This window comes from Corvus hawaiiensis, chromosome 6 (genome assembly GCF_020740725.1).
Source record: "Corvus hawaiiensis isolate bCorHaw1 chromosome 6, bCorHaw1.pri.cur, whole genome shotgun sequence".
In the NCBI taxonomy this organism is placed as follows: Eukaryota; Metazoa; Chordata; class Aves; order Passeriformes; family Corvidae; genus Corvus; species Corvus hawaiiensis.
The window spans coordinates 8,307,278-8,323,799 of NC_063218.1; the positions used below are offsets into that span (position 1 = coordinate 8,307,278).

General features: G+C 42.7%; 1 protein-coding gene across 9 annotated transcripts; it reads left to right on the forward strand.

The window, feature by feature from the left end:
- Positions 1-1,959: 1,959 nt before the first annotated feature.
- Positions 1,960-16,429, forward strand: LOC125327727 (SERTA domain-containing protein 2-like). Of its 9 annotated transcripts, none has more exons than XM_048307546.1 (6): positions 1,960-2,067; positions 3,247-3,446; positions 3,620-3,725; positions 3,930-4,028; positions 4,990-5,108; positions 12,859-16,429. In XM_048307546.1, exon 6 carries the CDS (start codon positions 12,863-12,865, stop codon positions 13,712-13,714), a length of 852 nt encoding a protein of 283 aa, XP_048163503.1. In that variant the 5' UTR covers positions 1,960-2,067; positions 3,247-3,446; positions 3,620-3,725; positions 3,930-4,028; positions 4,990-5,108; positions 12,859-12,862; the 3' UTR covers positions 13,715-16,429. The 9 variants fall into 9 exon arrangements, with proteins under 9 accessions (XP_048163503.1, XP_048163504.1, XP_048163507.1 ...); XM_048307547.1 differs by having other exon boundaries at positions 3,306-3,446; XM_048307550.1 differs by lacking the exons at positions 3,247-3,446; positions 3,620-3,725.
- The last annotated feature ends 93 nt before the right edge of the window (positions 16,430-16,522 follow it).

Here is a 16,522-nt window from a genome sequence, read left to right on the forward strand (position 1 = left end):
GCTGCAGGGCTGCCCAGAGGTCACAGACTTTTGGCCAGCGGGAGTCAAGTCTGCAAAGCCTAGTCTTTGCTCAAGCTATGAGGACACCTTGGTGGTACTACTAGTTAAACTGCCCCTTTATATTCCGTATTAGACATAATGATTCCAGATCTGTCCCTTCTGCACCAGCTACCTTTGTACGCCTATCCTGTGTCTATTCCTTGGAGATAATCCCAAGCATATGGCAGGGGTCGGTCCTGGTGCAATACTCCTGGTTGTCTGGCTGACTTTAGCAGACAGAAGAATCCTGAACATCTCAGAGTTACTCCTCCACTGAAGCCACAGGGTGTGGTGGGAAGGGAAGGGGTATGGGGGAGATGTTTGGTCCACTCCTCCTCCTCAGTGCTGACACTAGTCCTGCACTTAGACTTGGTGCAGCAGATGGACCATGAGGGTCGGGGTGTCACCCCTCAGCCATTTGGGGAGGTGACACAGCTCCGGCAGCGTGTCAAAAAGGATTCATTAGTGCTTCTCACGGCAGCACTCACTCCCCTTCTGTGCTCTGTGACCCCCAGCAGTGAGGTCAGAGCACAGCTGTGGCTGAGGAATGGGGGGCACCATGCTGCAGGAGAGATGTGGCCTGGAGAGACGATCCCTTTGCCCTCAGTGAGGGACCCGCAGGGGTCAGCTCTGGCTTTCTGTCTCACTCTCTTCACCCCTGCATTTGGGTCAGGCCTTGGACACTCCTACCCCTTCAGAAGTGCCCATCAGGAGACACAAGGGTTAAAATCTGTTGGACCTGAGGGTTTAAAAAAATCTGTTGGACCTGAGGGTTTATTCCTTTGCTGAATAATCACAAAAAGCATCTGACCTTTCATCGAAGTTGTAGTGTATCTCCACCAGACAATTGCAAATGTTTCCGTAGTATTTATGAGATTCACATGGAACCTTGTGTGTGAACTTGGTCTGTGCTCGCCTTCAGTGTAGGAACCTATGTGCAAATGTCCTTGAGTTTTGTTTGGTTTTACTGTCCTAGAGATTGGCTCTTTCAGAGACAGGTTTAGATCAAGCAGCTTTTTGGGGATGCATGAGGTAACCAACCCATGGCAGGGTTCCACAAAAGCTCAAAATCAATCTTTGCAAATACTTCAATGTCAGATTTTGAAATCTGGTTTGTACAAACACTCGTGCCAATGTAACTTGATTACGCAAATCCCCGTGAAAAGCAAATACGAGGTTTGAGCATGGCTAAAACCACTTCATCTTTGGAAAAAAAAAAAAAAAATCAAGTGAATATTCATAGTAGAATTGTGCAATGTTTGACGTAGCTCTAGGGCTGGTCGGGAGACGTGCGCGCCTCGTTTCCCAACAGCCCTGGCACTGGGCGTTGTAAGAACGCTGCTCTGTGGAGGCCCTGGGCGTGCCTTTTTACTGAAATTTGGTAGTTTTGGTCACAGACGGACTGCGAGCTTATACAAAAAAAAAAAAAAAAAGGCGGGGGGTGGTGGCTCTGGGCTTGGGTCCGGGCTGGCCAGTGGCTCCGCGGAGGTTTCAAGGTGCAAGGTGCGGCGGCGGCAGCAGCAGCGGCGGGCGGAGCAGTGCGGAGCAGTGCGGTGCCGAGCGCAGCCCAGCCCGGCCCGGCCGCTCCGCCACCGCCGCCAGCACGGGCGGGGCCAGCCCCGGAGCGCCGCACCGGGGGCCGCGGGACTCGGCGGCGCCCATGTCCCCATTGGGCCAGGCCGGCGCGCGGCCCCGCCCCCCCGGCGCTCCCGGCTCTCTCATTGGGCGGCACCGCGGGGCCGGCCGTAGCCCCGCCCCCCGGGCTCGCCCGCCAGTCAGAAAATGGTTGCCGGGCAGGTTGAAAGGGCCGCCGGCCAATGGGAGGGCGGGCAGCTGGCGCGCGCGCCGCACGCAGCGCCCCCGCGCGCCCCGCCGCGGGAGCCGCGGGCGGAGGGAAGGGCGGAGCGGAGGCTGCCGGGGCCCGGCGGGGGTGGCGCTGCCTCCGCCTCCTCCCGGCCGGAGTCCCAGCCCCGCCGAAGGGAGGGAGCTCGGCCGGCTGCGAAGGAACGGGGGTTCCTCTGCTCCCAGGTGGGGCGCCGGTCGGAAGACGGCGGGAGGCGGCGGGAGGGCGCGGGGCTGAGAACCGGGGGCAGGGGGAGGGCAGCGGCGGGCGCGGGGTGACGGCCGGGCACGGCGAGAGGCCAAGGCGGGCGCGGCGGGAGCCCCGACGGGGCGGGGGGGGGCTCTGCCGGTGAGGGGTGAGGGGCCACCCGGTGGTGCGGTGGGAGAGGAGGGGACAGCAGGGACAGGTGGAGCGGACGGCGGGCCCCGGGGTTGCGCGGCGCGGTGCGGAGGGACGGCGGTCCCGGGAAGCTGAGCTGGGTGCGGGGGGCACAGCGAGGCCGGGGTGCGGGCACGGCGGCCCCGGAGAGCTGGGCTGGGCGCGGGGGGAGCGCCCGGAGCGCGGCCGGCGGTGGAAGTTGTTCGCGCAGTTATAATTAGCCCGGCCGGGGTCTGAGCGAGCCGGGCGGAGGAAGGGGGAGGAGTGTAACTTTTCGCAGCTCGGGAAGCCCAAGGTTGTCTCTGGTTACTGCTGCCCACGGCCGCTGTGAGGGGGGGGGAGGCGGGACGCCGGCGGGAAGCACCGACACTCCTTCCACAAAGGCCAAATGGTGGCAGGAGCCGTGGGAGCGGCTGCGGGAGGGCGGCAGGAAAGGGCTTTCCCTGAATCCCAGCGTTTCCATCCTGGCACTCCTGATCGCTGCCCCTTGGTAGTTGCGACTTATGTATATGCTGCAGTTACATTTTTAACAGCAGGTTTTGTTTGGCTCAGTAAATGCGCGTTAGTCTGGGCTACCAGCAGGTGGATAGGAGTGGAGGAGCATAAAATTGGTCTCTTTTATGCATATTGCGGATTAAGCTCGCAGATAGGTACAGTTAATAATTTCTGCCCTAGTTAGGCCTGGAATTTTTCAAACTGTGTTGGAATGCTAGTTTCTAAAAGCATGGGTAGGAGCGTTACGCAGTAATTTTCCACTTTATTTTTGATGTGGCTAAAATTCTGTCGTTCAGGCATTTAGCTGCAATGGGGGAAATACCATTAACATTGAAATGATGCTGTAATCTCAAAATTCTAAAGTTACCCCTAAACAGGTCCTAAATGGGGTGCATTTATGAAGAAACAAAAAGTAATCCACTAGACATACAATTCATAGTGATGTACAGCTACTCTGTGTCTTCTATAGTTGTCTTTTTTTTTCCTAACAGATTGTAAAAACTAAACCTAATAACCTTACCTCTGTACTTCTTCCTGACACTCATCCCAGTGTGAAATCATACAGGGCAAAAGTCACAACTTCCACAGTTACTTCTGCAGGAATCCTTTGAAGTATATAATAAAGAAATTAAATTTGAAAACTTCTTGACTTGATCTCCTTCTAGCAAAATATTGGACTTCTAAAATACAAGTAACAGTACTATTTTTTTATCCAGTGGTTCTAATTTTGTTGGGTTTGGGGTTTCTTAACTAAGGTGCTAAAATCTAAAACTTCTCAACATTTTAGTATGCTTGTTAGCTTTGTGAAGTTGTTTTAGCGTTAAAAAAACCCTAAAATTCTAAAACATGTGTTTTTATATTCAGTGAATAGAAAATGCAGTGACTGCACACCTCTGTCTGTGACCTAGCCAGTACACTTTAATGAACCTCAATAGTGACCATCTGAAGTCCGCGGTTTCAGAGCAAATAGGTTATGAATCTTCGTTTGTCTCTTTGTTTGGGGCTTTTTTAAAAATTATTATTATTTACAGATAGCGTGGATTTCCTTATACTGGGGAAGAAGTCAGCTTTTAGGAGGAGGAGGAGGGAGATGTTAATGTGTTTGTTGCTGTGGGTTAGGTTTGGCTTGCTTAGGTCACGGGCATTTTACTGCTGTTTTGCTGCATCTTTACAGTTCCAAGCTTCTGTAAGCGGAGGAGCCCTTTGGTAGCATCAGGCTATGAGTTGCTATGTAAGATGCACTGTAGGCGTTTACTTGCCCGTCTGTCTGAATGTAAGACTGCCTTTCACTATGTATTATTTTAAGATTCGTGAAATAATGTATGAACTCTTGATTTTTGATCATGAAGGACTGTGTTTATCTGGATAGTACTGATCCTTGCTCCTGTGGTGCATTTGTGAGGCAGTTTGCCATAGCTGGGTCAGGTGTCTGTGTGTGTGATGTGCACAAACAGGCATGTCACATCCAATCCTGGCTGCAGGCTGTTAGCCCCTGCAAGGGCTTTAATTCTTGGAATTCACAACTATTTGATTCTCCAGGTGGAGGTGAGACCTCAAGAGCATGGATCATGCAATTCCCTCCACATCTCCTAGCCTAGTGCATAGTTTACTGTCACTTCAGCCTTTTCATATTTCCCAGTTTCCAATGCCTTGAGTTAATCCATGATTATATTAGGGTTTTGATGGAAATGGTGCCACACGGAATATTAGACACAATCATAGGACACCTTGTCACATATCTTCTCATGCTGGTTTTGTATATGCTGAAATAGAGGAATGTTGGGAAATTAAATTAAAATCTTAACTGCTTTTGCAGCCTGTAAGTGTTAGGAGATAATTCTGAAATGTAGTTCTTCACAGTGCATTGTATTCTCTCTCCTAATTTTGTGATTTTGGAGATGAATACAATTGTAAATTAGTGTTTGATAACCTGAAGAAATATCAGTGCAAATCCTTATCCTAAAGCCTAAAAGTTAGAGGATCAGCATTCTGTAATTTATGAAAGATAATTTCCTCATTTTATGTGTTCCCAGGTGAAACTGTTCAGTCCTCTTATTTCAGTGTATTCATGAACTTTAGGGGGTTTTACCCATGTTTATCTGTTTTAATAGAATTTAGCACAAATGATTTAAAAAGTTGTATTGAATTGTGTGCTTAATACTTCTGGTTTAAAAAAATAAAAACCACCACATAGTAATTAAGTACTCTGGTTTGGTTTTGTTTTTCCTCTTAAGTCGCCTCATCCTACCTCGGTGGATGGCTTGGCCTCTGGGATAGTTCAAGACTCTTGGATGACCACGCTTTATGCAAAATCCAGAATCTTCCTGCCTGGACTCCTTTCTGTTTTCTAAGGGTAAGTACTTGCATGTTTTTATGAAATTGTATCTTTTGGGCATAGGGCACGTTCTGATAATGGGCTGCAGATGTTATTTGTGGATTAGAATGGTAAACTGAGATATGTCTTTTAAAAACGGGATATGTAATATAAAGTGAGGTGCTTAGACTTACTGGATAGTATAAACTCTTTGGCTTGAGCATTCTGAATTTCCATTACCATTTTTTATAAGGGGGAATTATTACAATGCAACAAAGCATATTGCTGTAAGATCCCATTTTTCTTGGAAATTGGTTAACTGAGGCTTAAATCTTACAGTGAAATTCACTGTTCAGCTGCTAAAATTGAGTGTTACAATCTTGTCGTGTGAGAAGGTGGCCCTTGGGATACTGAAGTAAAGTTGTGTGCTACAAGAGAAAATTCAGTGATTTCTGATTTGGTAACTGAAAGAATAAATGCACAGTCCTCTATCAGGAGAAGAGCTTTTTTTCTTGTTTGCTTTTAGTGTTAATGGTCCATTTTTTTCTGTTAAAGTATGGGCGTGCCAGTTTCTAATATTTAATAAGCTATAAGTTCCTTTATTAGTGGATCTTTTAGATCACTGTAACTCTTAAAACACGTGTCAGTGTTATGTAGGTGAATGCATCCAGTATCTCTATTTGAAGCAAGCAGGGTAAGGAAAATGGATTGAGAACTGTTCAGTTGACTAGAGCAAGCTGTGAAGAGGTGTGTCATTGCATTTGCAGATCTGTTGATCCTTTGTCTCTCCAGTGAGATGCTTTGGTGGAACCGTGGTGGTTTGATTCTTGTTGTTTCCTTTATGAGTGCTTTATAGTCTCATTTAATTATAGTTTTGCTTTACTATGGGAGTTTCTAGGTTTAGTAACTCTTGATCATGTATTAGCTTTTGCCAGCTACTATTGATCCTTAGTTTAAATTATTCCAGGCCCTTGTTCCACTAAAAAAAAAAAATCCACCCAAAATTCCTGGAAAAAACTTTGCTAAACACATTGTCATGAAAATATATATGTGAGCTTTGTTAGTAAATGTGGAATGAGATACACAAGTGACAGACAAGAGTGATAGTGGTTTAGTTTGGGGTTTTTTAAGGATGAAAGTTTCTCTACTGAGCACTGGAACACTGGAGCTGCCTCAGCAGCTCTCCCTTATACTCTAGCGTTAGATATCAGCTGCTAAGAATGTGGTTCATTTACTCTTGGGAACAGCCTGGATCTATTTGTTTTAGCTGTGGAAGGTACAGATCCTAACAGAGGAGTTCCTTCTCCAGAGTGAAATGTCATGCTCTGAAACTTAGCTGCCATAGTTTGTAAAGGAAAGCTCTTATCAGTGCTTTGTGAAATGAAATGGGAGTAAGGAACTTAGAAAGATGTCCTTAAGTGCAGGAATTTTCCAGATCCAGTTAGACATAACATAAGCAGGGTGTTGTGGGGGGTTTCAAACTAACTTCTAAATCAAGGTAAAACTTCCAAGTGCTTCCTAAACATCATTTCAGCTCCTACAATATTTGTGTATGATGCAGTTTTATTCTCTACTTCCACACATAGTGAATTACACTGGGAAGGTTATTAATTCCAGAACAATTCTCTGCTAAACTCAGTCTTCCTCTTGTTCCTTTCCTATACCTAATGAATGCTATTCAGGCTAATCTTTCTTTCAAAATGTGGGGAAATCCTTAGGTGTGGGATTCTTTCTCTGTTTTGTTTTCAGGATTGGGGTGTGTGTGTCTGTTTTTGGTTTTGGGTTTGTTTGTTGTTTTTGTTGGGGTTTCTTGAGTCTGAACAGTAGCATATCTTGGTTCTGTGTTCCAGTTACTTTGTACCAGACTTGGGTGTGTTATAGGTCAAGATTTGTTGACTAAAAAGTTGACATTAAGTCTCCTTTCTTTGACCTGCTGTTTTCTGGTGATTTCTGACTCCTGTGAAGAAGTTGTTGCATAGGAGTTTAGGTATGGGAGTAAGCCTGTAGGACTGCTCTCCTCCCTTTATGCACACTTTTAGTCACTTGTGCCTTCTCCAGCAGTTACTCATCTTGGCTAAACTGGGGCAGGGCTGAGAGGGGGGGTGGGGTGCCAATGGACTTAAACACATTTTTGTATATTTGAAAGTGTCTTCAGGTCCAAATGGCTTTTTACTTTGGTGTTTCCTAAAGCATTTAGTCCTTCCCTCACTTGCTTTTGGTAACAGCTGAGATGCTGTGTGGGGATCTCCAGCGCTTGCTGGGGACCCCAGATCAGAGGCACTGTTCTGTGTGGTCTGACAGCTTATGGTGTTATGTAAGGCATGTCCAAGTGATCAGCCCTAAGCCCAGATGGGAGGAGGGGATTTGTGCTGTGTCTGTTAACTGCACCTTCAGCCTTTCCATTTTCTTGTGCACTTTCTTCTACATGAAATATAAGCCAATAGCCAGTCCAGCACTTAATTAAAACTATTCATGAAGTTGTGTTGCCTAAGCTAAAATGTGTGTCAGGTAGGGGAAGCATTATAATCAGAAATAGTGTGCAGCATACATCAAATAATTCTGGGAAACAGCCGTAACTGTGGGATGTTTGTCTTCCTTTGCACTTCCTGCAGATAGATGTGTGCTTGTGAGATGTGTCCGTGGAAGAGAGGGGAGGGCAGGACACCAGCTTATCAGCCATCTTTGGTCAGTCACTAGCACAAGTCTACAGCCCAGAGAGACTTCTGTCTGTCTTTACTCTTATATGGTTTCTACAGTTGTGAGACAAAGGAGACTTTGCAAGGGAATTGCCCAAATTACAATAGCAAGGAGTCTCTAATTTTGATTTTAATACGTAAGTTGCATTACTGCAAACTGGACAGGCAGCTTTCACTCATGAGATGCTTACACATCTGCAAAGCTGGTATTTTTGTCCTGTAAGAAAAAGTAATATTTCACTTTGAGACAGTCGTGGACTGAAAAATGCAACAATGTGGCTGTACAGAAAGGATCAAGCAAGTCTGAATTCAATAATATTCTAAAAAGAAAAGCCAAAAGGAACCACTATGAATTAAATTATATTTACCTGCATAGTGAAGGCCAAGTACTTTATTGATTATCTTGCTATTTAAACATATTTAATGGTAAATAAATAACTGTTGTGTAGTTGATTACAGTGCTTGTTTTGTGCATGGAAAGTTCATGTTCAGACAATACTAACCATGGCAGTTGTGTTTGATACACTCATTATTTGTGAAGCTCTTCTCTGCTGAAAATTAAAGCTCTGTGAGGTCCTGAGTTCTAAACATTGTTTAACTTTGCTCTTCAGTTCTTCTCCCTCATCTTCCAAAAAAGTTTTTAAGTAGTAGTTTGCCCAGATAGAAGTAATTGAGGGTTTTCACATGTTGCATTATTCCTTGAGAGTGTTCCCAGCTGTACTTCCCAACCATGTGTCAGTGACAGCTGCACTGTCAGACCCTGTGACAGATGGAGCTGAAATGGTGGCACGGGCCCTGTATTGTCCTCAACACGTTGCAATGTGAATTTTTCTTGGTAGCCTGGAATGTTTCTTCTGAGTAGCTGCACCCTGACCAGGCCTGTTTGTTTGGTATTGTGTGGATTTGCCAACCAGGGATGTGCCTCTTCCCTCCCAAGTTTTTTCAAACCCTGGTATGGTGTAGGATTACAGTGCTTGGATGCTTCTTCCCATCTTAGCAGGGAGGAGTTGCTATGAAATGTCCTCCATGGAGGACTGGAAGGAACTGAGGAACATGCTGTCAGGGCAGAATTTCTCTGTAGCCTCGACTGTAGTTCAGTCATGTGAATAGAGAGTTTGGTACTCCCAAATATTGAGTTCACTTTGCTTTCTTTTCTCTATATCTGAAAAATTAATTTAAAAAGCATTCTGCCATAAACAGCCTGTGGCTCAGTTTGCATTACTATAATGAGAGAGAATGAGAAAATGCCAGAAAAAAAAATTGAGATGTGTTGTTCCTCATTGTTCCTGTTTTTTTCATGACAAAAGATTCTAAAATAGGTCATCTGAACGAAAAAAAAAAATTTGTTGTGGAACTTTTTCAAGTTCAAGAAGAGGGTGACTTAGAGCTTGCTCCTTTTTTAATTGAACAGCTATGTACAGACCTCACATTTGAAGTTGGCATAAACTTTAATTTTTATTCAGTTTATTTACTTACAAACTATAGAGTTATCAGATTGGCACATCCCAAAATCCTGCTACTTGATCCAATTTTTTGAGATCTGAGTAGGTTCCTGGAATTAGGTTGGAATAAGGAGAGTGCAGTTTCTGGAGATTCATTGTGCTTTAGTGTGCCCAGATTGTGCTCCTCTGAGCTGGCTGTGCCCTCGTGTCAGCTGATGGAAGGGCTGACACTGCTCCTCGTCTGGGCTCTGGGGGTTCGTGTGTGCACAGCTGCTCGTTTGCCCTGCTACCAAAAATTAGAGTAAGCATTGCATAATTAAATAATGCCATCAGCATCTTCTGCTGCAAAGTAATGCTGCGAAAGAGAGCATCTGACTGAATTTTGGGTTTGGGGTGAGATGTCGATACGCAGCACTACAGAAGAACAAGCTACTCAGAAAATACACAATAGTTTGTTAAGGATCTGATCCCGTCAGAAATTCTTGTGTTAGAAAGTAAAGCAAAACGCCTGATAAAATGTAGATTAGCTGGTAACAAAGGGGCTTTGTGTCTTTTGTAGGTCAGCAGCTGAGTGTGTTTGACAAGAACTGAAATTTAATGTCTCCTGTAGCAACCATGACACTAGTAATTTTTAAATCCCCTGTACCAATGGTACTCTGGTTTTTATTAGCCTTTTCCAAATTTTTGTGTAACCTTTGAAGTCATCTAGCTCCTGGAGGAAGAGTTAGGGATCCTTCCTGTTAGGAAAAAAAAATCAAATTTAGCTAGAGTTTCTAAAATGTAAGGTAGTACTATGTTTGTGTATTTTAAAAAACATCTTGAGAGTGGGGAGTACATTAAGTAGAAACATTTTGAAGTTGGAGCAAATAGTGTTTCTTGCACTTCATTTTTATAGTCAAGCGCTATCGTGCTGGAGCATTGTTACTTATTTCTTAAATGCTCTGGGACAAATTTTATGAAGGAAATTTAAGGAATGAAAAGAAGGGTGTCTGCCTATATGAGCATGAAGTATTTAGTCTAACTAGACTACTGTTTGAATTGAAAAGTAAAACATGTCATTTTAAGTTGTTCCTGTGAAATTATACATCCTTGCATATCATAGTCTGCTTGCTCTTTAAGCTTGCTTACAGAATTTAAATACTAGCACATTTTTGAGATGTTAGGAATTATTGTTATTTATATAATTCAAAGAGATAAGAATAGTATGTCCTGTGTGCCTAACAAAGTGTAAATGTATATTTCAAAAAAATACTAAAAGCAGTAAATTATCAAAATCAAACATTCTGAATGTATGAAATGTCAGAATTGCTGTTTCCTGTGTGGTCATAACTTCATTCCCTTATGGGTGTAAATTTTGGTCTGTTTAATTAATTGAGAGAAAAAAAAATAAAAACAAAACAAACAGAAAAACCCCACTAGTGGGCAGTACATGGGAATGATGGTGCTTAGTGAAGGAATAGCCTTTTTGATGCATAATTTTTGTTCTTATAGTGATGCTATGAGGTAATGCCTTAGGTAGTACACAACATTTAAATGCTACTTAAAATGGAGAGTTCACAATTTTGTGAGTCTTATGATTTGCATAAATGCTTGTCTTCATGATGAGGGTTGGTATATTTAGCAACAGTCTACTTGTCCTGCATAATTGTGATTTTCCATAGATTGTGTCAAAAATTATCAGTTATTGACAGTATTTTCAGTAGTTTGACTGAGGATGCCTGACACAGACACTGCCTCCCCAGAATACTTCATTATTATATTTTGTGCCTGAAGTTTGTATCCAGATTTGTTCTGATTTTGTTGTAATGGAGTGCTCGGTACTGGCTGTTAGTGGGGTGCTGGAGAGGGAGAGCAATAGGTGATCAGTGTGGGAAGATGACCCAGGTGAACAGGCACACCACATCCAGACACCTGGTTTTTAAAGAGATTCAGCTGGTGCTGTGGCAGTTTAGCAGAAAACTTTGGAGAAAAACAGAGTTCCAAAGTTAAGAAATTGCAGCACTGGTAAAATTGCAAGTAATTAAACTTTGTTGCTGTTTCAAGAGTGACTATGTTAGTGAACTGAAGATAGGCCAGACTACTCCCTCCTAAGTAAAAATGCAGTCATAGGACAAGTTGAATTTCATCCGGATATGTCCTTCAAAAAAAAAAGTGCGTACAATTGAGAAGTCTGACAGTTAAACTCCTGTAGCTGCTGTCTATTTTCTCGTGTGTCTTGCTGAGGAGGATGCACTGCTTGCTTGCTTTCTGTTCCTCCAGAGTAGCTGAGTTCTCCAACAGCCTTGTCTGGGCAGATGGATGTAGCCATGGAGCCCTGCCGTGCTTCCTGCAAATCTGGAGAAATCCTGAAAGTAAAAGAGGCTTAATCCTGCTGCCTTCTCCTTGTCCCCAAAAGTCTAGCAACAGGCTAGCAGCTGGCAGCTGCGGCCATCAGCTGAGCTATTGCTGGCAGTATCCAGTGCTCACATGAAAAGGAAGTTGGGAGGCCCTCGGCGGCACGCAGGGTCTGGATCATTGTGTGTGAAGGATCTACCCTAATCTGCCACTGGTGTCTAATTTATGATTGCTTAATTTTTTTTAGTTGTTTGGGACTGAGGTGTCTGTATTCACAGACACTTTAGAATGTGTGTAACTGAGATTTTAGCAGTGTTTCTGGGCACAGTATACTCCTTTTCTGAGTTTATATGAGTGATTGCATTGGGCTTGTTGTCCCTAGTAAAACACTTCACACTTGGGATGGTAATTGCAAAGTATCCAAGCAGGTATTTGTTTGGATCACTTACATTTTAGATGTGTGTGTGTGTACAGTTTTTGTACTACATTGTTCTAGACCTACTGTATTTCAGTGCAAGAGCACACAAAGCAGAATGAATGCAACTAAATTCTATATTTTTTTTTCCTAGCTGTTTACCAAAATTGGTCACCTTTAAAATGCTGTTTGTTAGCTTCCTGCCAGATGTTCTTAGTATGAAGTTGATGGCTTAGGCTACTTAGGTCAGTAGCAGGTTGTGAACCAGCAGCCACGAGCAGTGATTGTGTTTCTGTGAGCTCAGTGGCCCAGCCAGATTTCCTCCTATCATTTAACCAAACTACCAAGCTGTGGAATGGATATAAGGATCCCATGGGAGGCCCTGCTGTTGGTCTTGCTATAAAACAATTTTGGGTCACCAAAGAAAAAGGAGAAAAATCATTCCTATAGAGAGTTCTCAGGGACACTGGGCAAGACATTAGAATGCCTTAATGAGATCGAAATGGGTGTTGTAAACTAGCTTTGAAATCTTACCTGATGTACCCAAGAATGAATGTTAAAATGGAAGTGATTAAATATTCTGTATAGTTGTTTGATCCTTAATATAAGCATCTATTTTATTTCATGTGGACAGTCAGATATACTTAGAAGTACGTAGCTTTTTAAAAAAAGAGTTAGTGTATTTCTTCTGTGTCTTCTGTTTAGGAAAAAAAGTTACCATTAAACAGTATAGCTGGAAAGTGTATCTTGTCAATGGAAATAGTATTGCGTAGGATTTCATTCCGTGTCTTGATGTTCTGTGACATCAAAAGTCTTAAGTTAACCAATACATCGTACACTACAAGCTTTTCAGAACTGTCTCTTGGGCCTGCCCGGGGTTATTCATAATTTCTGTCTTCCAGGTTCATGTTGGGGAGAGGCCTAAAGCGCAAGCTGAGTGACTATGAGGAGAACATGGCTGGTCTCTCGAGTGCCTTTGATTCCAGTCGAAGTCTGCCATACCCACTCAAGAGGCAGCTGGTGCTCAACATGTGCCTCACCAAGTTACAGACGTACAAAATGCTGGTGGAGCCGAACCTGCACCGCTCTGTCCTCATCGCCAACACCGTGCGGCAGATCCAGGAGGAGATGAGGCAAGAGAGTAACCAGCAGCCAGTGAATATCTGCCCTGGCATTGCTCCTGCTTCTCACAGCTACACAGGGATGGAGTCACCTGGGATTGCCCTTCAGTTGCCTTCTGGTATTGGTCAGCAAGAGTCTCACTGTTGTGAGCTGCGGTCTGTGGAAGACCCCATTGAAAACAGCCTGCTGATCGTTTCAGACGATGACATGTCATCTGCTATTTCATCTATTCTGAAGGATTTAGACTTTGTAGAAGATATCAGCCCACCTACTTGTCTGGTTCCTACTGGAGATGACCAGCCAAAGTTTCCAGAAAATACTGGTCTGAAACTAGAAGATGATAGACAGGATTTGAAGGGAGCTGAATGCGTGTTTGGTTCCTTTGAGATTTCAAATTCAACCAGTTACTTGAAGGATTTGGCAATAGATGACATTTTTGAAGATATTGACACTTCAATGTATGATTCAGACTTCTGTTGCCCTCCACTAATGCCACCCAGATCACCATCTCTTGCTACAGAAGAACCATTGAAAACCTTTCCATCTTGTAATTCTTCTTCAGCAAACAACATTCAGATATGTAGAACAGATCTGAGTGAGTTGGACCACATCATGGAAATTCTGGTTGGATCCTGATACTTGTTTTACCCAAAGATACTTTTAAACTGCCACTTTCATTTGGTTTCAGGATAAAAGCCACTGGAAAAGTTGTAAAGAATTCTTTAAAAAGCAAACTAAATAATAATTTGTCCATAGTAGGATTTTCTAAATAATTCCAAAACTTATAAACCAAAAAAGTGGCAGATTTTTTAAAAAAAAATTTATTTATCAGAACTGTGCAATCATCATTTTCCTTCCAGGGTGTATGTGGAACAATGGGCACATAACCCTCATCACCCCTCATGCCTCTTTCAATAAACTTTTTTATGTGCAATTTTTAATTTGACAGAAGAATTTACATGCAAAGCAAATTTCATATGAAGTGATCTTTTACAAAGCCTCCACTTTATTTTTAATATCAGAGTCTATGCCAAGCTGGCATCTGTCAAGTTGCAGAGTTAGATTGTGTGGATTGCAGACACGTTACTAGAGATGGGTATATTTTAAAAATGAGACACGCTTTGCTTTCTTTTGGTCAGAAAAGCAGATCAAGACACGTACCAACAAAGTCTCTTGCATTTTCTAAAGCATTCAGAACTATTTATTTTTGTAAATTTTATAGTCTTTCTACATTTTACTACGTTATTTCATCATAGTTCAAATATAATGGACTTCTAGTTGGATGTGTTTAGCACTACCTCTGAGCTGAAATGCTTTAACTTTCCAATGCTTCATCTGAGACTGCAAATCTTTTTGTTTCTGTTTTTTTCTGGGGGAAAGTACTTCTAACTCAGTAAGTTGATCCTTTGACAGTGACCTAGCTGATTTGTGAAATCGAGGTTATTCAATGTTTAAAAACTTTTAAGTATTTACAAATTAATTTATATGTAGATTGTGCAATTTAACGTTTTTCTGTCAGTATTATGTGCTTAGATTTTGAATAATCTTGGCGTTCTTTAAATTAAAACTTACTATGTACAGGTAGCTTTTTATTCTCTTTTGGAAAACACTGTCCTTCAACCCTGCTTTCACTACAAATTTTAAGATGATTTTTATGTGCAATATTATTTAAAAAGATACACATTTGTATACCTGGCATTGTGGGAAGAAACGCTTCAAACTTAAAACCTCTAGCACCTTTGGAGGATACTCAGAGAGCCAACATTTCTGCGTCCTTTCAGAAGCCACACTGAGAACACGTCTTGCTGCAGCAGTGCCCACTGCTGGGACAGCCCCTGGAGCACCTCTGGGGCTGTGGGGAGTCGGTGCAGGTGGCTCTGTCCCTCCCAGGGGCTGGGACCACCTGGGCTTTGGAACCCTCGAGCTGCTGCCCAGGCTGTCTTGGGTGGAGCAGGGGTGTTTTTATACAGATACACAAACACCCTCCTCAGCTGGAGATGAGATTTGCAGTGAGAACTGTTTTTCCATAAGGCATTTTGGGTTCCGTGTTTCAGCCTGAACCGAGGTGTAGATCGATCCCTGCTATCGTCTTCTGAGTTTCACACTTGCACATTGCTTTTTGGTTTGGGTTTTGTTATTTTTTTTTCCTTGTTTTTTAATTATAAAACTTTTACTTTGTTCTTGAAAGCTGCAGCACCTGTCTTGGAAACTTGCAGTTTTAAAACCTTTGCTTTGGTTTGTTGTATTTTTTGGGTTTTTGTTCTGCTGAGACTTTTTATGAACGGAGCGTCGGCAGAGGGAAAAAATGTTGCCTGTGTGTTGCATCTCACAAAAGTTGAAATCCTGCCCTGTTGAAGGGGCCAGGATGTCACCTGGTATTTCTAGTCTTAACTGATGCTGTGGCACACCTACCTTGTGCAGAGATATCCATTTCTTACTGTGACTCTCTTGGTTAACAGTTAGCTGCCGACATAATTTGGTATCCCAGGCCAACGGAGAACCATTTCAGGTCATCCTCGCAGCCATCTGGGTTGTTTAGCAACCGAAGGGTATAAATGTATTTATATGCATATATTGTATTGATTCTAATATAAAACTTCTGATCTAAAGTATTTTGAATTGCTGGATAAAGGGATTTGTTTGAAGAGTGTATAACTAGTTCTTGAAGAGGTACAGCTTCAGAATGTACACAGATTGTGCATTGTGTATAGACTACTCTGGCTTTTCCTCAGCCTCTACTTTTGTATTAAAAATATGACTGAATAAATCCTTGAAATATTAAGGGCCTTCTGCACTGTGATGAAACAGAGATGCGGTTAAAAATGTCTTTAAATTCAGTGATGAGGGATAAAATAAAAAGACTGCATCTAATCTCTTTTAGCATTTGAAAATACGGAATGTTACTATGCAGTAAAGATATTTTGGTATGAAAATTGTATCATATAGCAAATAGCGAACACTTAATAAATCCACTTACCTTGCAGTCTCTACAGAAACAGAAGAGAAGACAACTTGCTTTTCAACATTTACATACTAAAGTTTTTTGTATACTGCAGAAAAATATTAAATTGTTGGTAGATCTTTTATCAACAATTCGAAATGCAGTTTTTGTTCAAGTCCTGGCTACAGAGCTCTGTTTCTGATTGGTTGCTTGTGTCACAGTGCCAAGACCATGAGCTGGTGTGTAATGCAGTTCGGTTATGTTTGGAATTATGTGCAAAGGGAAGTTTAATTTTTAAATATGCACAAACTAATTTTAAAATCCTTCCATGTAAAATGAAGTTAGAGGCTAGTTGTGGTGGACCTATTTATTGTATGTTTGGAAATAAAAGCCACAGTTTTGCATTTAAACCAGTTATATTTTGGAGCCTTCAGTATTTGACTGTTTTAAAACCAAAGCATAAAAAAAATCTATGGCACCTTGCCACCTTTCCTTTGGTCTTT

Excerpts from the sequence above, each read along its gene's own strand:
- LOC125327727 (XM_048307546.1), top strand. The coding sequence starts at position 12,863 with ATGTTGGGGAGAGGCCTAAAGCGCAAGCTGAGTGACTATGAGGAGAAC.